The 22,746-nt window shown below is 48.3% G+C and overlaps 5 protein-coding genes across 5 annotated transcripts; 1 reads left to right on the plus strand and 4 right to left on the minus strand.

Moving 5' to 3' along the window:
- Window positions 1-837: 837 nt before the first annotated feature.
- AO090010000048 (type I polyketide synthase) lies at window positions 838-7,303 on the minus strand (the record flags this gene model as incomplete). Its single annotated transcript, XM_023233838.1, has 3 exons — window positions 838-3,171; window positions 3,223-6,976; window positions 7,026-7,303. 3 exons carry the CDS (start codon window positions 7,301-7,303, stop codon window positions 838-840), a joined length of 6,366 nt encoding a protein of 2,121 aa, XP_023094012.1.
- Window positions 7,304-8,041: 738 nt separating this feature from the next.
- Window positions 8,042-9,414, minus strand: AO090010000047 (uncharacterized protein; the record flags this gene model as incomplete). The annotated part of the gene is made up of 3 exons (XM_001827045.1): window positions 8,042-8,569; window positions 8,619-9,131; window positions 9,184-9,414. 3 exons carry the CDS (start codon window positions 9,412-9,414, stop codon window positions 8,042-8,044), a joined length of 1,272 nt encoding a protein of 423 aa, XP_001827097.1.
- Window positions 9,415-10,538: 1,124 nt separating this feature from the next.
- Window positions 10,539-11,135, minus strand: AO090010000046 (uncharacterized protein; the record flags this gene model as incomplete). Its single annotated transcript, XM_023233839.1, has 2 exons — window positions 10,539-10,545; window positions 10,633-11,135. 2 exons carry the CDS (start codon window positions 11,133-11,135, stop codon window positions 10,539-10,541), a joined length of 510 nt encoding a protein of 169 aa, XP_023094011.1.
- Window positions 11,136-13,305: 2,170 nt separating this feature from the next.
- Window positions 13,306-18,708, plus strand: AO090010000045 (NACHT domain protein; the record flags this gene model as incomplete). The annotated part of the gene is made up of 1 exon (XM_023233840.1): window positions 13,306-18,708. One exon carries the CDS (start codon window positions 13,306-13,308, stop codon window positions 18,706-18,708), a length of 5,403 nt encoding a protein of 1,800 aa, XP_023094010.1.
- Window positions 18,709-19,493: 785 nt separating this feature from the next.
- Window positions 19,494-20,195, minus strand: AO090010000043 (uncharacterized protein; the record flags this gene model as incomplete). Its single annotated transcript, XM_023233841.1, has 1 exon — window positions 19,494-20,195. One exon carries the CDS (start codon window positions 20,193-20,195, stop codon window positions 19,494-19,496), a length of 702 nt encoding a protein of 233 aa, XP_023094009.1.
- Between the last annotated feature and the right edge of the window lie 2,551 nt (window positions 20,196-22,746).

Below are 22,746 nucleotides of genomic sequence, written 5' to 3' on the forward strand. Positions count from 1 at the left end.
CCCAGCTGAATAACTTCACCCTTCCCGTCACGAGGTGATTATTGGTCCGGATGTAAGTCAAGGTACAGGGCTGAACCATCCATGGATTGTTCAAGGGTCCCAATCCTGTGGCAATCATGGAATTCCTTCCCTCGCCAGTACGTTTAGAGATTGTACCTAGTCTCAGTCCAAAAATACCCTTCTTGCATGCTTCATCTATCCGTGGAAGGTGAATAGCTTCAGGCACGCCTCTCATAGGTGTACAAGGCAGTGTTCCTGCAGTATTATCTTCTATGTCCCCTGACAAGGCTGGTGGCAAATCGTTGTTGTCCTTGGATTGACATGATATCCAATATGTCCTTAGTTCTGGTTCTTCTATTCCTGACTGTGTCGATCTCCATTCCATGTGTCGCCCCACTGAGGACCATGGGGCATATCAATTGGCCGACCCACTAACATTACGGAACAGTTCGGAGTATGTTTTACTGGTTCTGGGCATTCCTAATTAGTTGGCGCTGCGCCTCATCACAGCCCATGTACCAACCGACGTGTGGACGTATTAGGCCACATATATCCAGAACTATCACTGCCGTATAGGACTTGGCGAATGTTTGGGACTGTAAACCTGCTTTGTGCCATGAGTAGCAGGTGGTTTACCAGGGTTATACAATCTGTGTTGGATATGTAGAGTTCAGATTCTGTGGGCAAATTTGGATAGGGCTGGGCTCTAGAACTGTTGAAGTGGATCAAATATTATGTACAAATCTGCATCTCATCACAGTGGAGATAACGACACGTGATATACAGGTAGCATTTTGGATAGCACGCATTCAGCTGTGGGACAATAGTGAAGGGTATCTATTGGAATTTCCGAGACATCGCCATCCGCACTATTTCAGACAGACGAACGACCGCTGGAGTTCGCACTATAGTGAAATGGTTGGCATCAAATACGGTTCCTAAGTGGATGTTATCCTCCCCAAGCAGTTGATCCCATCCGTTGCATGACATATCCACTCGGTTCTCTAGCAGCCAAGAGAAGACTTCTGGGTCACCCGGATGTCGTTCCGGCCGAGGGTCCCTTGGCGACTTGCATACACCATCCTGTGCATATATGAGAGTAGTATTGGGGGTCGCGTCAGCCGGGCGGAAGGGCTCCAGTGTATACTGGCTTAGTACATCATTGAAGGCTTGAAAATGCTGCAATAGCCACGCCGGGGGTTTCCGTCCGCCGTGGACACCGAAGACTCCTGCTTCCTCAAGAAAGCGGTAGAAGTGTGGTGGGCACTTCCCTAGTCCCATAGGGTTCGGAGAGTCTATCAATATCAGTCGCTCAACCCTTTCACCTTGATCAACGAGATACTGTGCCGCTTCATATGCAGCAATCCCGCCTGCAGACCAACCGCCGAGGCTGTATGGGCCTCGCAGCTGGCGTCGACGGATCTCTGCCACATAGACTGGGGTGAGGTCTTGGAGTTGGCATTTTGCGAGCTCATTCGGCCGCTTTAGGTATGGGCAGTCCATGGCATATACACGTACATCCTTGGAAATGGTGGGAAGCGCTGAATAGGATGTGGAGGACCCAGACCCATCAGGAAAGAGGAAAAGTGTTTGTGGACAACCTTCGTCGCCTTGGAGGTTTATTGACATAGCGGGTGGATGACTGGTAATTAAACTCTGCTCGGGACCTTGCTCCGTCGATCCAAATATCGCATGTAGCGCCGCTGTGATCGCAGCAACGCTCGAGTGCTCGAGAAAGAAATCACTGGGGAGGTCTAGGTCCGTCTCATCACGCACTCTTCCAAGCGCTGTGATTGACAGGAGGGAATCTAGACCAAGTTCGCTCAGGCCATCTGCATTCGAGAGATCTCTGACATTTACACCGATCTCCTCGGCCAATATGGATAAAACCAAGCCCACCGTAGTTCCCACACCATCTATCCCGGAGTTTCTCCCTACATTTCTGTCACTTCCACTAGGTGATGTGATAGTTGTTGTCGTAGATTCATCGGGGGTTGGATAACTGCTTGTCTCAATACTATCAGACTCGGACAATGATGACATATTGAGGTAAATGCGAAGTGACTGCACAGACGGACAGTCTTCAAAGAGCGACCATGGTACGTCTAGGCTTAGAAACTCCCGGAAATTGCCGATAATGGTCAAGGACATGAGCGAATCAACTCCCATGTCAGTAAAGTTCACATCCTCAGTGAGCTGTCCAGGATCGACCCCAAGCTCGCGGGCAATCATTTCCAATACTTGCTGCCATGCATCCTCAACATGAGGAGTCTGGGTTCGTCTCTTACTCTGGACAATTTTGGCAGACTGGGCAGTACCAACATTTCTTGGTCTTATGTTTGAAGATCTCCCTTTGGATGTGGTGGCAGGCAACAACATTTCCAGGACCCGTCGAGCCACTTTCTGAAAGGTGACTGCTCCATATTGAGCAATTATGCGGTGATCGTTGAGAACATAAACATCTCCCACATAAAAGCCATTGTTCCCATCGACGGGTTGCATTTTGACGTGAGTTTGGTAAACCGTGTCCGGGGAGAAAGGCTCAACACAGCGCATGAACCCCCAACCGTGGTTCACAAATAAGTTCTCCGTTAGATCAATAGAATCGTTACAATTCGTGACAAAGCCGGTTATATGACCGAGGCTGTCAGACCAGACAGGATTAAATGAATACCTACCTGTGGTCGACTGTAAACGCACCTGGGCGGTGGCTTCCAACCCAGAACTATCGAATATGACTTCCTCCATGGCTTGATACGAGGGGCCGTATTGCATCATCGACGAGAAGAGTCTGTACGCCACACCTCGGCGCATCTTGTGTGTCCATCCTTCCTCAACACCCTTCTTCAACTGTTCAATGCTGCGTTGTATTAGGTACAACTGGCGGTTCCAGCCCTCCTGCCATTGATGCGGTCTCTGGAGCTCTATGGTACACTGTGCATGATGTGTGGTGAGAGTCCCCATGTTGTTAACGCTGTACACCTTCATCATCCCACGGAGCATGTTCCAGTCCATGTCAAGAGACGCACGGAACAGCTGTGGCCCAGTCCCTTTGACGACTAGAGCTTTTTCCACAGCCATGTTGGAGACGTCTATTTTGTAATCCGTTACATCCTCTTTTTTGCCTAACAGATATGTACCTAATGTGTGGCCAATATCTGCATATAAAGACTATGGAACTACTTGTTAGTATACTCAACACGCCGGGGGCTGTAAACTTACTGATGGGCAAAGCGTCACACCGTTGACCTTATGATCCAGCGCTACTGGCAGTAGCTCCGGGTCAGTGATATCAGATTCTATAATAATACTTGCCTGTGCGGCAGTCATCTCCTCTTCTAGAATCTTCTGGACGGAAGGACTCAGCCGAGTAGACATGGGTTGAATAGCATCAACACTCTCAGATCTTTCCGGAGACCCCTTGGTTAGGCAAAAGTTATTCTGGTACTGAATCCAGTAGTCCTGATAATCCCAGCTATATGCCGGGAGCATGACAACCTGATTGTTGAAGTCCCGGTGGTACTCGTCCCAGTTTAGCCGCACTCCTGCCAGGTGCAATACGGACAATGATTCTGTGAGGGTCTTGAACATATCCTCTCGATGGGATAGCGTTGAACACACCGTAACACTTGAACCGACCGCAGCCTTCATCATACGTGTGAGTATGGGATGTGCACCAATCTCAACTGCCAACGCCCCAGAGTTACATATCCCTGAACCCTGAGCTGCCTGTATGGCACCCAGAAAGTTTACAGGCTCGCGACAATGTCGGCGGATGTACTGAGCTCCAATAGTTCCTTCGTCTGTAATTATATGACCCACAGTGGGTGATACGATTGGAATCCTTGGTGGTTGGAATGACAATTGGCTGGCAATATGTTCCAACTCTTCCAAAATCGGGTCGACCTGTGATGAGTGAAATGCGAATGGCAAAATGAGTCTCTTGAATGTCACTTTAAGTTCCGATAACTCCTTGGAGGCTCGGTCAATCTCATCATTTGTACCACTGAGAACGGTATCATCAAACCCATTTATGCACGACACCTCTACCTGCATACCTTTGAGAGCCTCCTCTAGGTGAGCGACCGACGCTTTGACTGCCAACATACCATGTGATCCGGCTGTGCATCTTTTCTCTAGTAAGGCAGCTCGCGACCCAGCTAGGTAGATTGTGTCGCTGATGCTGAGAACTCCTGCTATCTGTAGGGCGGCATATTCACCAAGACTGTGCCCGAGTGCATATTCTGGAGTCAGGCCCCAGGTCTGCCATAATCGTGCCATTGCTATCTGGATCACCACGGTACCAAGTTGTACTATCATAGGGGACAACTCCTCAACATCAACCGCTCCTGTAATCAGAGGAAGTATTGAGGGGAACCCATGCCCGCGACCGACAGCTTCAAACTCAAGTATGTCCGCCCGAAAGGAGGTGAATCTATCGTATAGTTCCCGCGCCATAGCCGTTTGCTGTGCCCCCTGACCGGTGAATAGAAAGCCAACGCCGGGCGACTTGGTCGGACAAGGCTTGATAGCCTCTGTCACATCTGTGTCGAGAAACCTTCGTTTAACCTCCTGTAGGTCATTTCCTACGAAGGCTACTCGGTAGGAGTGATGCATGCGCCTAGCGGTAGTTGTATAAGCAATGCGTGCTAAGAGCCCTGGAGAGGTTTCTGACCCGATGAACTCGCCCAGAGCACGCATGTTCTTTGACAGACTTCTCACCGACCGAGCAGAGAGGGTTATAACATGGTATCTTTGTGGGTCCGGCGAAGATATAGCCCTGGACTGCTCTAATAACGGCGCATCTTCAACCAACACAGCCGTATTACCTCCAGCTGCAGAGAAGTTATTAATGAATGAGCGGCGCTTTCCTTCTTGTGGGCGTGTCCAATCAGTTTCCATGAACGGAATATGCACATTGCGATACTCCATATCTGTAGGGAAGTGACGGTTTATTCTCCCTTTGATGCCGCAGTGAGGCGGAATTCGGTTCTTCTGCATCATCAACAGTACCTTAATCAATGCTGTCACACCTGATGCCGATTCACCATGACCGACATTCGCCTTGACAGACCCTAAATGCAACGGCCTATCAGGGGCTCGGCTATCATCCCGGGCGAAGCTGTCAAGCACTGATTTCATCTCAACTGCGTCGCCCGCCTGTGTTCCTGTACCGTGCATTTCGATATAGCTGATCTCGTGGGGATGAATTCCAGATTCTGCCAGTAATTTTCTGAATAGATGTGCCTGCGCATCGGCCAAGGGACGAGTTATTGAGACTGCTTCTGCCGAATGGGAAGTTCGTGCTCCCACTATCACGCCAAATATAGGATCGTTATCGGCTATTGCATCCTGTAGGCGCTTGAGAATGACGGTGCCAACGCCATCTGCCCGGCAATATCCGTCTGCATCGTCATCAAAGGTTTTGCAATTCCCAGTCGAGGAGAGAAAATGCCCCCGGTCCAGTCCAGCGAAGTTGTCGGGGTTCGTTAAAATATTTGTACCACCGGCCAAGGCAGTATCACAATCACTGTTGAGTAGAGCGTTGCAGGCAGTATGAATAGCTGCTAGGCTCGATGAGCAAGCTGTATCCACTGTGATACTCGGTCCACTGAATTTAAAGAAGTAATTGATGCGACCGGGTACAAAGGCCCGGATCCCTCCTGGGATGAAATAGGTATCAATATCTTGGCTACTGTTCACTTCGCGCCAGTCATCGCTCGTCATTCCATAGTATACGCCCACGCGATCCCGCTGGCTTGACGGTGTTCGATCCGGGACAAACCCAGCCATTTCCATAGCTTCGTATGCTGTGAGCAGAGCCAGGCGCTGGGCAGGATCCGTCTGACATGCCTCGCGTGGAGACATCTGGAAGAAACGCGCGTCAAATGAGCCAGGACTCCGTATCCAACAACCATGTTTGATGCGACTAGTGTTCTTCTCACGAAGTGTAGCATCGTAATGAGCTTCGAGGTCGAATCTGTCGGCGGGAATAGGCTTATGGACATCCAGCCCTTGCTGCAATAATTCCCAGAATTCATTTAGACCGTCTGCCTCCGGAAAGCGACCACTAAAGCCAATGATGGCAATCTTAGACGAATCATTGCTTGGAGACTCTGATAAAGCCTCCGCCGCCGGTTCTTGGTTTGCTATCGCTTTGAAGCACTCCACCTGAAGGCCGACTTGTGTTAATGATGTTTTCATCCTGGGTGCAATGTTTGTGTGAATAGGGATGAGTTGAGCAGTGGCACCGGGGGTATGCTGAACAATACTCTCCTCAACCTTGTCGAATCGGATCTGGCAGGTCAAGATCTCCATGACCAGTGCTCGAAGCAAGTCACCAAATGTCTTCTCTTTCAAAACGGTACCAGTGGCGCATGATATGAGGGGCGTCCTCAATTCCCTATGAAACAGAGCACTTTCAACTGGTTTGCAGGCGAAGATACTTTCAACGTCGGCCTCGTTGTATAGGTGTGCCGCGTGATATGGTGCATATATTGAAACTGGCAATGATTTTGTACCTCGAAGGTGTGGGGAAGCCTTTAATGCTTCAAGCACCCTTGGCGTACCGCTGATAGTAAGTGTATTGCTTCCAGCGGCGCTGACGTACGGCTTCATAATTGCCGGGAGACCCTTTGCGAGTATATAAGCATCATGCCGATTGGCGACATGTACACCACTTACCTCATCCCTTGTAAATTCCTCAAGTATCTTTTCAGTCTCTGATTCGGACCCATCTGTTACGGCGAGTGACCAGGGTTTCCACTGCGAACCGCCGTCTCCGCCCAATGCATTAGCCCGCCGAGCTACATGCATGCCCACCCGAAATGCAACTACCACGGCCTCAATACCAAGGGTGAGCAGGTCGATACTGGTTCGTACGCAGGAAACCGCAGCGGCTGCCAGAGATCCGGTGCAAAATCCAACTAGGATGGAGCCGGTTGGTGGATGGCAAAGATCCGTAGTCTGCAGGAGTCTATATGGAGATGAGTATGAGAAGGACCAATACATCTAGCAGTACTCACGCAATGTATTGTCCTATCTCGCAGAGGCAGACTAGTGCACTTTCCAGAGCAACATGGCGCCGTCCGCGTCTGACAGCTTCTAGCAGAAGGGGGAGTGTGTGTGCGTCCGGCAATGAGGTTCGCTCATTTGCCGGTAATAGGAAAATCTGCTTCCTTATAGCAGCAAAGGACCCATCGAGAAAGGACTTCAATATTGGGTTATTCTTCACATGTAATAGTTTGTGCACGGCGTCGTCCACACGGACAGTTTGATCTCCGAAAATGTAAATGTTGACCATATTTGCTAATACTCATAGGCGGTAAATACTAAGCTACATTTTAAATAAGCTATCCCATTGCTGTATATAAATCTATAGCAGACAAAGCAACACAGGCATCATCGGGGCTGTGCAAGGCTGGACCGTCTTCGCATTATTCGGGAAACCACCAAAACCCCCAAGGATACCGAAATGTCCGACGTACTCCGATGGGCCCGGGGAAACCGACGATAGCGAAACTTGGCTCCAATGTTCACCAACAAAGTGTCTCGGAGTAGAGCTGCTGTATCATCTTATTACCATCCTCTTGTTTTACGGCCGCCCGTAGACAAAGATGCGGTCCGCCACGGCGGCCAATGCCCATGTACTTTTGTCCCTGCGGACGTCTGCCTCCTCTGTACAACTTCCTAGATCGACCAGATCATCTGGTTCCCTATTCCCTATTCCCAAGATTCCAAGGTAGCGTATCTCTGTCCATTCCTTCTGGGAAGACTTGGGAAATGGTGTCCGTCAAAAGATGTACATTCATAGAAGGCATAAGATGGAGTAGTAAGTTTCTATGTGCAAATATAGATATCAAAAAGAAGTTGTACAGAGCTTTTGCATGTCTCTATTCCAGTATACATGATTAGCGTAGTATGATTATATGATTATGTTCGCGAAAGGCATTGTGAGGAGATTTGAGAAGAGCGGCATTTATACATTTCCCTTCATATTCTCAAATTATATGCTCGGCACTTTCATCAAGCTCAATACTATCTATGCAGCCATGCTTAACTCAATCAGTGACATTAAACTTCCAGGAGGCTCCACAATTCTCTTCACTTCAAGCCGTTCATCGACCTTTCTAAAGATGTCCATCCAATTCTCAAGATATCTTTCCATGCTGTTGAACACCTGCTGCATTATCAGGTCTTGGACGCGCAACAACCTTTCCTTGGATGCTGAAACCACGCCGGGATCCGGCAACACAATGTCGACAATGATGATACGTGCACCAGGCTTCAAAGTCTGGACAAGACGCGACAGTATCCGCACACAGTCATCGAACGACCAATTGTGTAGTATCATCCGCAGCATGTACACATCAGCATCTTGCACGGGCTGTGGATCAAAGAAGCTGTGTGCTCGATAACCAATACGCGACTTCAGGTCCTGTGCATCGTCCAGGTAGGAGAGATATCCAGGCCCCTCAGCCACTACCTCAGGCAAGTCCTCGACGACGAAGTTCAAGTCAGGATATTTGCGGGCCAGCGCAACCGAAGTATGGCCAGTGGACCCACCCACCTATCCCCATCAGCATTGAATGTCCCCCGGGAAACCTAACGACACTTACATCGACTACACAAGCTTGCCCAAGAGCGGCCCAGTCCCATCCTTCCGCGAGTTTCTCAACATCTGTTCCTTGGCTGCGCGCCATGCTGCGCATAAAGCCGGCAAATTGCCGTTTTCGGTCTGACTGTTCGGCCAAATGGCTGAAGAAGGGCAATTCACTACCAACGGCAATATTATACGCCGTCTGGTTCCCTTCGACACTATTCGGCCACCGTTCATGTGCTTCCACCATTGCAAAGGCGGTAGGAAAGGATAGGTCACTCATGGTGACGGCCCAATCATGAAAATCGGCATCATTGCGCAGTAAAGCAGATGTGGCGGAGTGTGCCAGATGCTGCGGTGGGCTTTCGAGGAAAAGACCATTCGTCATAGCCATACGGACAACACTTATGAGCTGAGGCTCAGGTGCCTTGGCAAGGACGGCAAGGTCAGCGTAAGCAATGGAGCCCTCTAAAGGCACTAGGTGAAAAATTTGAAAGTGACATAGCCATCGTACGCATGATGCATACTGATACTGCTCTTTTTTAATATCTCAAGGCTTTTTAAATCAGGTGTTGTTATCTTACCCCCGTCTGCAAGTTCAACAGATACGCACTCGGGCCTGCGGCAAGTTGGAAGAGGCGCAAGGCATTGTCCAGGATTCGCTCTCTTGCAGCATGAGCATCCGGCGAGGCGTCATTAGGCAGTACAACTGTAGGTGTATGACGATCAAATGAAGGGAGGGGATGGCCAGTGGAAACAAAGTGGTTGTTCAGTACCTCGACGTCGTTCACCAGACTTCGGGTCAGTTCTTCCATAGTGGAGCGCGAAGCGAATGCCTTGTTGCAATTACTGTGGCAGTTTATGTTTGCAAGCTCGATGTTTGTACATTGACTGATAGCATCGTGGTTTTAAGCATGGTGCCCTCCCTAAATATGCTTCTAAATTCGGCTTGGCAGAACATGTCTCGCGATTCTCGGGCTACTCGGGAAGCGACGAGCCCCGAACTGTGGATGACATGAGCTGACTGCGTGGGATCCATGAATGAACCACAGGTGTTGGTGTGTTGCAAATTGGACATATTGTAGTGCGGATCCGGTGTTGTATATATGGACTTCAAGAGGTATAGCCCAAGATGAAGTATTTCAAGTAAAATCTTTCCTCGGTTAGTTGCGCACCGATGCTCCAGACTGTATTCTTGGTTTCCTTTCCTGTATGATACCGTAAAATAACCAAATTTCCCCCAGGGTTGTGGCGCAGGCGGTCTAATTAAGTAGGCGGTGTAGATATTGCCAATCACACGCCCTTGTCCGGATTCGGTCGCGATTCAGTCCAGCTACGGAGCGAATTATAGGAATCCCTATTGATGGACAAGTCTACCTGGTATCAATAAATTACTCAGCCTTACAGCAACAAGACTGTTGCTGATGGTACATTATCCTAACTTACAAACTTTACTAACTAGCACACTACGTATTGAAAATGGAATTATGCACGTAGCCTGAAATATATATATCACGGCTACATCTACACCTAAACGCAGACAGAGATTTTTCCTACTAGAGCCTGAGATACCCAGTACTCAATGGGTAACTATGGCATTGCGTAGTTCTAGATGACCAGAGGTCTCAATGAGTTCTCAAGTCCAGGGGAGTGTTCGATCCGTGGTTTAGTTTGCAATGTCTGAAGCCCAGTACATACATGAGGTATCCATGATTGACATATCTCAACCTGTTGTTGGTTGCAATAGTTTAAACAAAGTCTATTTGTTTGTATCCAGCTTGTGTACTTGACTCCGTCTCAGCTCTGCTAAAGGCAATGATGTATTCACCCACAGCTGAAATCTATTTGGCACGGAAGAGCCGATGACAGCGAGGCTAAACAACGCAGAGAACCAAGGTATTATCGAAGGTTATACCATTGGTGGATCAAATTTCCTGTCTCAGATCCTATTATCCAATTAGCACATGGTTTAATGCTCGCCCGCAATAGAAGCGTAGGTCAAACAGTCGAGAAGAAAAAGGAAACAAGCCTACAACAAGGTCACGGTAAAGTCGCCCTGAATGTGTACATTGAGGTCGACACCAGGCTCCCCGAAGCACACGCTGAGTATATCCACTTGGTCAGTCCCTTTTTCCTGCCGGATCTTTTCTAACAATGCCTTCAACGTGATCTGCTCGGCGCACGGGGCGGATTCTGTCTCCGACCCATTGACTTCAACAGCGGCCTCATCGGCCACCTGGACTTCAGTGGGGTCGGTATCCAGTCGTACAGACTGGTCCGAGTTAATCTGGCGCTCGTTGGGGTTCCGGACTGGGGATTGTGGTCTATCTGTCGTGTCATTGTGCACATCTCCATGGCTATGTGCAGGCTCCAAGTGGTTCGGTGGGGACGAGGGGACGTAATGCTTGCTACTTCTATCTAAGCAAGAAGATACGTTCGCCGTCCATGCTCCTATCTCGGTCTTCCCGCCCGGCTCCATCTGACTGCTGCATTCGGCCCGCGGACGAGGGGATTCGAGTGATGTGTCCTCCAGCATATTGAATCCAAATAGAGAGACTGGGTGGGACAAAGTCCTTCAAGAGTAGATAAACCAAGTGGCCCCGACGAAATTCGTAGGGATAAATGCAAGAGTAAGAAAGCTCCAACAAGCTCCAACAAGTTCCAAAGCTTGCTGAGAGATGCTCGGCCAGGCTATTTCTCTATGCGGATGCAGACCCACAAGTCAGCGATTTTCATTGGGTATTTGGTAATCATTGACAGGACAACCAGTCGCTGCGTTGCAGAGGAAACTTTTCGGATACGATGGAATGTGCTCTGAGTGGGTTGTATGCAACCGATTATGCAACAGCTGTTTTCCGTCCACTGGATTCTTTGGAGCTGTTGTCAGAATATAGTCCGTTCTATTAAAAAAGAAAATGGGTCAAAAAGAAAGAAAGAAAGAGAGAGGTCTTTGGGCGTACCAAGGTTCATGTTGGGCCTCATGGCTGACCCTGGGCCGCATGCGGAAACCCTAACTTGACAGCTTTTCCGTGTGGTGCCGATTCGATTATGGAACCATCTACTATCCACCGTGGACTCCGCAATGTCACTTTAGACTCAGAGCTCGTCATCCCCTTCAACTAGTCAGTACTTTTCATATTCAAGTCTATTTCAACGCCCGCCCATGGATTGCTGTACCCACTACTACTTCAAGAACTGATCTTTGCCATATAACCATGCTTTGTATTTAGGTTTATTCCGGTCCACTATGAATACTGGAAGCTTCTTCACTACTTCGGTGACTCCGGCGATAGTACTGTACAACGCTGAGTGTTGCTCAGGTAGGTCGTTCTTCTTCACGACTTCGGTGACGCCGACATCAGTGTATCTTTCAATTGAGTAGAAACTCACATGTTCTGCGTATTGAGTATGCCTCGATGTCAGGGGTTCGAATACTCTGTGCTTGTAGCTGAAAGGAATGTTGGGCTCTCTTTGGCAACGCCGACTCAAATGCACGCCCTCGATTGGATAGGAGCATGGTATATTTCGTCATCGCAATTCAGCCATCGCTGAATGATGCCTGAACAGGTTGACATAAAACTTTCCTCTATTTCATCATGAGTTCCACGATGTGGGGATACGTTAGGTATAGCTTAAAGCTGAGGACTCCCCTGAGCTTGGATATTTAAGATGTGATGTGCCCGGCACAAAGCCCTGCCTTCTTTTTCCATATGCTATACCATTGCTTATACCTATTCCTAGTTTCAATATTTAATCATCATCCCATCTTAACCCCCTTCACCATTAATGATAACTTCATTGCTTTGCCTTTCCAGTAATTAATACCAAAATGGCCACTTCTTTTCAAGCTCATGTTTCTCACCCTTTTGGGTCCTCTCTTTATACCAACTCAACTCTCGGAGCAGACAATGCGAGTGTTTCCAATAGTGTGTTCAGATGGAGTACTGCCTCTCAGAGCTCCATTAAATCTGACGGGGAAAAGTCAATGTTGGCTGATGTTGTTGACTCGCTCGCTCGTCGCAGCAGTGATGCGATGATAAGCACAAAAATCTTGGAAACTGATTACGCTACCGTACTAGAATGGATTGGTGCAGAGAGAATGGAAAAGCTTCCTGCCGAAGGAAGCAGTTACGACAAAACGTTAGTATGGGCAGCATTGTTCGTAGAGCGGCTGCATTCATTCGATAAGGCGATTGAAGAATTCGCAGGAGATAGTCACCTAGCAGCTCAACTCGCTTATGTTCATTGTGCCAGCCTATTAAAGGTGAGTGCCCCCTTCGGCTATCAGAAAATATTGTCTAAGTAGTGTGATATGATGTTATAGCTCGGAGAAGAAAATTCCTGCGCCCTCATGAGTCTATTTGGCTTATTCTATCGCTGCTCGACGGGCTTGGGAAGCCTCCTGGACCGAGCAGAATTATTTCAAGTTTCTGGCGACATTAAGGACCAGCTCAGCCTGGCTCTTGCAGACCTGGTGACTTTGGTAGTAGGAATTGCAACGCACTTCCGTAAAACCATTCCGGCGGCAGGGTACTTGCATGTTGATATCTACAGCGAGTTCTCTGACCAAATCCACAATTTCCGCAGCCGGTGCGAGCGCATATCTGAGCTGATGTGGACATACCAGCTGCAGCGCGAGGGGTATGACAGTGCCAAAGGTATTGTAACTCATTTTGTTTGACCAGGACTACGAGGTTAACCCAACCATGCCAGTAACCAACACGAGGACGATCAAGCGCTGGCTTGAGCCGGAGGACCTTGTCCTTGCCAAAGTAGTCGAGGCCACAGCCCAACTTGCCCAAGAGCGTGAAGAATCAACTTGTGTTTGGATGATGCCCTATTTAAATCGCTTTTTGAAGGGCAAGCGACAAACGCTCGCTATTTCCGGAAATCCTGCGTCGGGAAAGTCCATCCTCGCGACTGTTATCAACGATCACTTGCAACATCCCGTCGGAGACGTGAGCTACAGAACTATATTTGTGCCCATTAGTGAGTTTGCTAATGACTTGAGGATTTATCTGCTGCTAACTGTATATCCAGACAGCAGGGTTCTGGCAAACACTATGCCTCGTGCTATTGCCAAGACTATTCTATCCCAGCTTTTCGACCAGCAAATTGGAAATGTTCGCCTTTACCGCGTGCTTTCTGATACATACAGACGGTGCCAGGAGACATTTGACCCTGAAGTATACGATGACATCATCTGGGGAGTCCTCGAAAATGCACTTGAAGCTAGCCGGAAAGACGCGAAGGAGCTAGTTCTGATCGTTGACGGCGTGGATGAAGCCAACGGCGGCGAAGCAGCTTTATTGAAGAGGCTCCGACATGCTACCCATAACGCAAAGAGTACCAGGCTGATCCTGCTTACTTCTCAGCAGGAGTCCAAAACCTCTCCTCGGGAGGGACAGGACACGGTACGCATTACACCAGAGCTTATTCTCGATGATATTTCCGCAGTTGTGCGAAGCATCTTGCAGGGTAGCGACAGCTTCAACAAAGCTCCCCAAGAGCGACGTGAGATTCAAGTTACCCGGATTGCAGAGGCTTCTAATGGCTCTTTTCTGTGGGCTAAGCTTGCTTCGAAACAAATTCGTGACGAGGCCCCGTCCAACACCCAGGCTCTGGTCAAGGCGGTTGACAATCTGGTCAATAAAAAGCCCACAGTAAAAGACTTCATTAATCGCACCCTGCATTCGAATGTGACCCAAGAGGCAATCAAACTCGTTGTCTGGCTCGCCACTGCTTGTCGGCCGCTACAGGTACAAGAGTTGTCCGCGCTTCTGTCTATTCAGCAAGACAAGCAAAGGATCACAGAGCAGGACAAGGAAAGTCCACTTCATATTCTGAAGCCTGTGGCGTCGTTAGTCTTTATTCAAAATAACTTGGTGTTCCTGCGGCACGCCAAAGTCCGCGACTCAATCCTGGAGATCTTCAATCATGGCAATATCCTTCCCACGATTAAGAACAGGAACCTCGATCTGGCCCAGCGGCTGTTACTCTATGCAAAGCTTGTGGTTCCAGATGGACGTGAGCTAGCCTTGGAGCCGTTGGAATCGCGTTTCACCCGCAACCTCATCGAAAGGCACCCTTTGTTGGACTTTGCACTCCGCTACTGGATAGACCATCTGCGGACGGCAATGGGCTGCAACACAGACCGGGAAATCTCTGCAGCTGCGAAAGAAATTCGCAATATACTTCCAACCAGCACAACGCTACCTAGGCTCGAGATGGCTGTATGGGAGCGTAAAGAGACTCCGGTGCTCGTGTCTTTCCACGATACCCAGACGCGCCTCTACCAATCGATACTATCCTCCAAACAGCAAGCCACTCTTCAGACACTTTTATGTGAAGTGTCTTTCTATTGGAGTATTCATAAGGCCCCAGCTCAAGGTGATCATATCTTCTATGATGCCATCAAGATCTGTCAAGAGCTACTCTCAGCTCAACACAGTATCACCATGACGGTGGCTCAATATTTCTTGGAAATTACCACTGGACAAGTGACTACTTCGAAGACAACCACTATGGCGAGGCGAATTGAAGTACTCCACCTCCTTGTGGAGAGCTATAAGGTTGTTTATGGATCGACAAGCGATCTGTTCATTTCCACTGCCACTCAGCTTGCAGAGCATTACCACTACATCAAAGAAGAGCACAAAGCCGAGGAAATCAGAGTCTCCATTGGCGCTCGCCATCCCGGAGGTCCAAAAGATCCGATCAAGCCCCAATTGCCCGATGATTCGTTGCACATCCACCTCATCGGTCGGCCTCAGCCCACTGTGGGAGGGTCAAGCCTCGCGATAGACGAGATTGAGACGGATGTCGAGGTTAGCGAGTCGTTCGAGTTTGAATCAATGCTCAGCCAGGCAGAACAGTATGCCAACGCTGGGGACCACAAAGCAGCCGAACTTATTTACCTTGAGATCTGGCAGCGCACCAGCTGGGAATACCGACTCCACCGCTCTGTAGAGTGGGAGCTACGGAATGTGAAGATTGCTCTGGCCTATTCGAACTTCCTCATGTTGCAAAAGCGAGAGAGCGAGGTAGCAGCTATTCTCTGGGGTTTCTGGCAAGACTATGAGCAGGCTGTCTCTACTTTAGATGAGGCGGTTGTATCGCAATTCATGCAAGTTGCAAAACTCATGAAATCCGTCAGGCTGCATGCCGTGGCACTGCAAGTGCTGAATCACTGTGCTCAAAGCATCAGTCAACATAGCTCGATCTATGCGGAGCTTCACCAGGCTATACAGTCAACTTCCCAGGAAGTCATAGAGAACGAGTCAACCGTTTCTGAATCTATCCTTGAAGAGATTGTGTTTAGCACCCTTACAACAACACAATTCTCCGCGCAGGCGACAACTTCGCTTATTAACAAGTATTTGTCCCAGCGTCGATGGCATGACGCTACTCAAGCCATGAAGCGGGTTTTACGGAGTATTTGGCCAGCGTTATTCGCCCCATCTCTCCAGGATGTTATTCTCCCATCGAAGAATGTGGACTACTGTGTCCAGCTCGCTGAGCGCCTGAGTAACTGCTATCGTGCGAGGCAGCGATTAGTAAAAGAAGAGAATATTCGTCTTCGAGTCTATCGTGCTGCCCGACATGGCAGGCCCCTTGGAGATAGACTCCGTGATCGAGCCACGATAGCAATCTTGCGCTTCTATGAGCGATCATCCAAAACCGATGAGCTCATCAATATCCACCAAGAAGTCCTAGACGACTATACTAAGAAGTATGGGCAAGCTCATCCGAATGTGCTCAAGGAGTTGTGGGCATTGGCCACCCTTACGCATCTACGCCCGGTCTGCGTCGATTACTATGGACAGATTGTGAAGATTCTGAATAAGGATTCAAATACCTGTCACCCGGACGCCTTTGAACCGCTTCTTATTGTAGTCACAGAGCTCCTGACGCAAGGACGTTTTTCTGAGGCATTGCACCCTTGTCAGACCTTGTTCAACACATTGCAGCATCCGCATGTCAATCCCAAGCTTAAAGATCAGGCATTCGTGAAGCTTACCTATGAGCGCTATGTCCATTGCTTGCGGATGACTCGCGCTGACATTGTGGCCATTCATGATGTAACAGTTCAGTACCGCAAGACATGCCAGTCTTTATTCGGGGTAACCGCGACAATCACGGTCCAAGCCACCACCACACTGGCACAAATTTGCCAGGAAAGTTATGCATACAAGAGTGAAGCAATAGAGCTCTACGAGGAGTTGTTGAAGCTCAAAGCAAGCCAGGTGGATATCGACTATGAGGGAATTAAAGCGACACTAGATGCCTTGTACGAAGAACAGGAGAATACGCTGACCTCAAGTACTGAGACGATTACAACCGCGGAGTTTCATAAGGTGGTCTCTATTCACAAGAAGCGTTTCGAGGCCACCCGACAGAAATATGGATGGGCTCACCAGGAATCACTCTCCCAGATGGAGAAGCTCGTATCTCTCTATTCTAGACGCAATGAATTCCAGACAGCTTTCTCATTGTTGCAAGAAGCAACATCGCAAGTCCTATCGACGGAGACCTCGGCGTTCAATCTGTGTCTAGCAGCCCAGAGTATTGCTTCCAGCTTTATCAGCTCAGGTCAACTCCAACGCGGCAAAGCAATGGCACAGGAGATCTACCGAGAACTTGTGGCCAGGGATATCGAGGTCGGCTCCATCAGCTTTAACTTCTCTGCCGACCAGAATCAAGCCCTTGTTTTCCTAGCCCAGCTCGAGTATAGTCTTCAAGAGCGGGAGGCCATGTCTGTCAGCATGAACGAGATTTACACTTCACTGGTGACTGAATATGTCTATTTCGAAAAGCTCAGAACTGCGATGAAGTCGAAGACCAGCAGCTTCCAGAGCACGTTGTCCATTGTCTGCCGCCTACATAGTGTACTGCTCTCCAGAGGCCGTCAATCCACTGCCACCGGACTCATCGAGAAATTCACCCACTACTTCATATCTGCGGAGCGCGATAATGTCGATGTCAACTTTTCCCAGGGGAGGGTCTTCGTCACCACGCTTCTAGAGTACTTCAAATCCCACTCATCGCGCGATTACATCAGCTCTATCGCCATCGCCAGCTACAACCGAGTAACTCAACTCCTGGCCTCCAAGAACTACCATACTGCATTTGACTTGGCGTCGGTCTCATTCAAATACTTCCGGGCGCATTACGGCTTCTCCTCGTTGACTGCCGTCAAGCTGGCATTCAAATTAGGTCTAGCAATTTCAAGCCGAGACATCAAATCCTTTGTGGAGCCCAATGTGCGAAAGGATATGCTCAGTTTATCGGCCACCATCGTGAAGGGAGCTCTGGACAAGTTCGAGCAATTGAAGCTTGACATAACCCAGTTAGACCATGTCAACCTGGACCGGTTGATCGGGCTTCTAGACGAGCAGAAGGATTATTCCACCTTGGTCCGCGTGCTTACCTCCCTTTGGAATGCCCGCGAAACCCGCAGCACTTCGCAGCAACAGCATATCTACACCCTTGCCCTTGGCCGTATGCTTGTCATCACACGCTACATGATTGGTGAGTACGTGGATGCCATCCGTCTGGCGAAAGATATTGTGTACAACTGTGCTCGTGTCCACGGCCCCCGCCATCAAAGTACCGTCGAGATGACCGTGCTCCTGTCTCAGATGTACACGAGCGTGGCACAGGGATATCAAGACCAGAAGGACTACCGCGACTTGGCGTACCGGTACTACAAGGAGGCTGCAGTGCTGCATGAAAATGCCCTACGATCCTTCGTTGACCCGTCTTACTTCTCATCCAGCCTTGGAGACACAAGCAGCCCCGGCGGCTCGAATGCCAGCAGTCCCGGTGAGGCGACAGAAGGGGAAGCCAAGTACGTTCGTCAGCACCTACGTCTGCTCAAACTTGCTGTTGAACGCCTGGGAGACTGGCCGAAGGAGTACTCGGAATACGAGAACCTTAATAATGATATTTTCAAAGCTTTTGGAAACGAGCTGAAAGGAGTGGAAGGCGTGGATAAGTGGGACCTCAAGAAATTCGGCTGTGGTCGAGCTGAGGCGACTGATGACCTGATCCTGCCTGCCTCGGAGGAAGGTGTTGTTCTACGTGAACGCCTCGCAATTCCTGCCTAAATCCTCATTCAGCTGAAAAGTTTGGATAGTTGGAAAAAGTTTCAAAAGTTATCAAAAGCACCGTGGGGTGGCATGAACCAGGGGTAATACCACGAGAGGTCGAATTTGTAGTTGCTACTAGTGTGTATTTTCAGTATTCCTGCTAAAAGTGCGGTTCTCTCTTCGCTAAATAACAATATGAGCTATTATGCCTTCCTGTAAAGACAGTGTTCTGTATATCTATAGTACGAAAAGAGTTCCAAAAACTAGTTCTACAAACTTCCGATTTTGCATTTGTTTACGCGGCCTATCATAAAACCCATTGAGATAGATAATTTACAGAGATACTTTCAGAACAATAAACGAGGTGAGAAGTTGATTTATACCGGCTCAATCCTGGCTCCTGCGGAAATGACTCGACAAGGTCTATAATCCTCATATCCCGATTATACGAAAACAACAACGGACAGCTGTTACTTCCTTTGCTTTTCCTTTCTTCATCTCTTTATTCTATTTATTCTATTTTGTTTTATTTTATTTTATACCCTTATAAAGGAAACGCGAAGTTGAAAAATTAGGTCATAGTCTGCCAAGAAGGCCTATAATTTGAGGAATTTGATTTGATAATCAAATGCATGACCTTTAACATACTTTCTTGGCCTCGGTATTCTCATAACGTTCAGTCTTAGATAGAATGATATGGTCATGACTAGTAGGCAGATACATATATGCCATCGCTCCCTCTTATGGGAGTAGAATTGCACTTGACTACATACGTGGCTCTGACCTGAGTCCAGTCCATGACATCAAGAATCTGCTAGGACTCTTCTCAGATAGATTGGCATACTTGGGGTATCGATCGACAGACTTTCGCCGTTGTTCTCGTCCCAGTCACAACAGAGTCTCCATACACCTGCAACCGCTTCCGTTGCGTCCTGCTCTGTATCTTCTAACCGCAAGGCTAGCCATCTCTGGGTGTCATTCAATGCAAGATAGTCCCCGTCGCGGGTTAAATCAAAAGGCCCACCAATATGACCTTCCCTGTCCTGCTTTCCTCCCCATCTCATTTCGTAAGTGTTCTTATCTAGATAGACCCACCGCAGCGTGGGTGGTGTCTCCCCGCTTATTGCAACAAGGCCATTAAGATTGCCCTGCGCAAGGTCCGGCAATTCAAAGAAATGACCATTAAATGCAGTCATGGATGGCGTCGGATGTTTGGTGATATATAACTTCAAATGCGGAGTCAGCGGGCAACTGTTCGGTACTATAATCTGACGAGAAACCTTCCATACCCTTTTATCTGATCCCAAATAGACACTGGCATTGTGTACTTCTTGCCTCCGGCTCTCCGAGTCTGCGTCAATATCGCATGCAGCGACCAAATGAAAGCGCGATTTCTTTTCATTCTCTCTGCGTTTATCTTCGGATTCGCGTGCCCCTTTGGTTGCTTCGTTTAACCCTATGATGGTGGGGACCATCGCTGACATCATGGCAATTCCGATCACCATCTTGCCTTGGGGTGACTAATCTGGCCCACTGCTGAGTGTAAGTAAATAAGACTTGGAGTCAAGTACCAGGGAACGGGTGGATGCATCGTTTATAAGAAGTATAACGGGTGATCAACCGTCGCGGTTCCATGGATCCTGGACAAAAGCCGGTCTCGCCGAAAACGGATGTCCAGCTCAGCTCCAACTTTCTTGTTCTTGCCACAAAATGTTACATCTTCTGTAAGAAACTCAAAATGGAAATAGACTTCGATTAGTCGGCTACGTCAGGACTAGAACAACCGTTCAATTCTAGCGCCTGCAAGTGGGGTGTTTTAACATATATTACATCAAGTAGAACCCGCGCGCAATTAGCACTCTACAAGTCTCTCGTCTTCCTTTCCTTTACCACCGATGAAGAAACATCCTTTATAGCAAGGAGGAATCAAAGAGAAATATGAGTTCTTCTCCTGACTCTCGGTATGTCCCAGTCTTTGGAGTCGTCAATAGCTATGAGCAGATTGACCATTCTTTGCTCGTCATTTGCAGTATGTCAGTCTAACACTCGCTTCTAGGAAAAACTCCACGGCACCCGACAAGGGCTTGGACCAAAAGACTCCGGCTCCAGCGCAACAAGCCACCAACGCTGCGAGTGCTATTCCTAACGTCCCGAAAGGACCATGGGGCGATCGTGGCGTCACTTCACCCACGGCCGGCTTGGAGAAGCCAAATAAAGACGAAAAGGACTCTAGTCTGAACGTGAGGATCAATTTAGACCTAAGAGCAGATGTTGCTTTAGAGCTTCATGCGGTGATTCAGGGTAATGTTACGATCGGATTATTCTAGCGCTGTTCTAGCGCGAGGCGAATGTACGGGCTTTTGCACGCCATGCATGCAAGGGATGTGGATATGGTTAAATCAAAAATTTCTAATCATTTACATACCAGGGAGGCCTTAAAGCGTCCAGAAGTTCGTTGCAGTTAATAAAAGCCCATATGGATATGCTTATGTCTAATGTTGCGTTACTTTCTATCTCGATCCTAGTGTAAATTGATACTCAGCCAAGTAACCATTCTCAGTCGGCAATCCGTTTGCGGCAGCACAGGAAATGAAATCCGCTGAACCAGTTAGCAATCATTGTCAACCTTGGAGAGTGCTCGATTCTTATTCACTACTTTTTGTTCGACATTTTCGGGACTACCGTGTTAGTCGAAGCGACACGCCGGGAACAGATAGGGTTGCATTTCAACTTTGGACCAAGGATAGAGTCACAGCAGTGTTGGAGACCTTGCTTATATATGGTTTGAATATATACTTTAGCCTATTGGCTTGGATGGCTTTTATCCATTTTTCGATTATCTTCATTTTCTTTTTTTTTTCTATTTCTTTTTTCTATTTCTTTTTTCTATTTCTTTTTTCTAATTCTATTTCTCCCTTCCCCGGACCCCCGAAGATATCGGCAATCCAGATGTGAACCTTCTATAACGCACGACGAATCAACATATACACAAGTAGGAAGTGACATTTTGTTCAAAGGAAGAATATAACAGAATAGATGGAAATAAAAAAAAATAACCTGACTTGTTCTGCATGTTCCCTTTCAGACAAACAGAAAGCGACCAACGAAGACCTGCAAAAGTACCCAACCAAAGGGATAGACGAGACAGACTAGATTAGGGGGTTTGCTCCATGCTAGACATGGCTGCAGAGGCCCTTTTCATTACTTTCTTCGCACCGTTAGTGATTTATTGTGTTCAGCGACGGCCTCAGTGTCTCGAAGAACATCTGTAATAAGGCCGACACAATCAAGAATTGGCCAAAACCGAATGGTTGTCAGTATTGGTCCTCTAAAACAATTGAAGATGGACCATGTCTAGCATCACTGCAATACGACTCAAGTGATAGGTCTCCGCTGGTAACAAAGTGTAGGCGGGATAGCATAAATTGACGGCAGTTGATATCCACAATACATACAGCCCAGGTACTTTCAGTCTCACCTTTATCATTTGTTGGGAAAAGACGCGGCAGCCCAGAATGTTATCGAGATATGCTTTTACAGTAAAGGTGCCTATTACGATATGGCCTTCGTGGCTCCGTTGCTCCTGCTGCCGACACTCTTGGAATAGGGAAGCCAAGGAAATGTCATGTACAGGTCGTGTGAAAGTCATCTTCAATAGCTGAAAGAGTGCTTCACCTGTAAGCAAGGAACAGAGAACATGGAATAAATATTGTTATCTCCGAGTCCTCTTGCATCCGTATCAACTTGCCGGCAAGGATCGACATTCTTGGCTTTCGCCGCTAATGCAGGTTGCTTACTGTGTATGCTGAACCAAGGAATGCACTGGCTTGGCCCTTTCAGTCTGGCCATTGACTGTTCGTCTTGGGAAGTTGGACTCCATGAGGAATTGCAATATTGTTGAGCTATACTGCGCCTGATGTTCCATTGTTGCAATCAGCATCACAGGCGTAATGGGAGACCAAAGGAAGGGATACTGTTTCCAGGCACCATTCCAAAACCAAAGTTCGCCAACGACAACTTTATCTGCCCAACCTTGAGCCTTAGTTCGATTGTTTA

The sequence above is a fragment of the Aspergillus oryzae genome, chromosome 8 (assembly GCF_000184455.2).
Source record: "Aspergillus oryzae RIB40 DNA, chromosome 8".
In the NCBI taxonomy this organism is placed as follows: Eukaryota; Fungi; Ascomycota; class Eurotiomycetes; order Eurotiales; family Aspergillaceae; genus Aspergillus; species Aspergillus oryzae.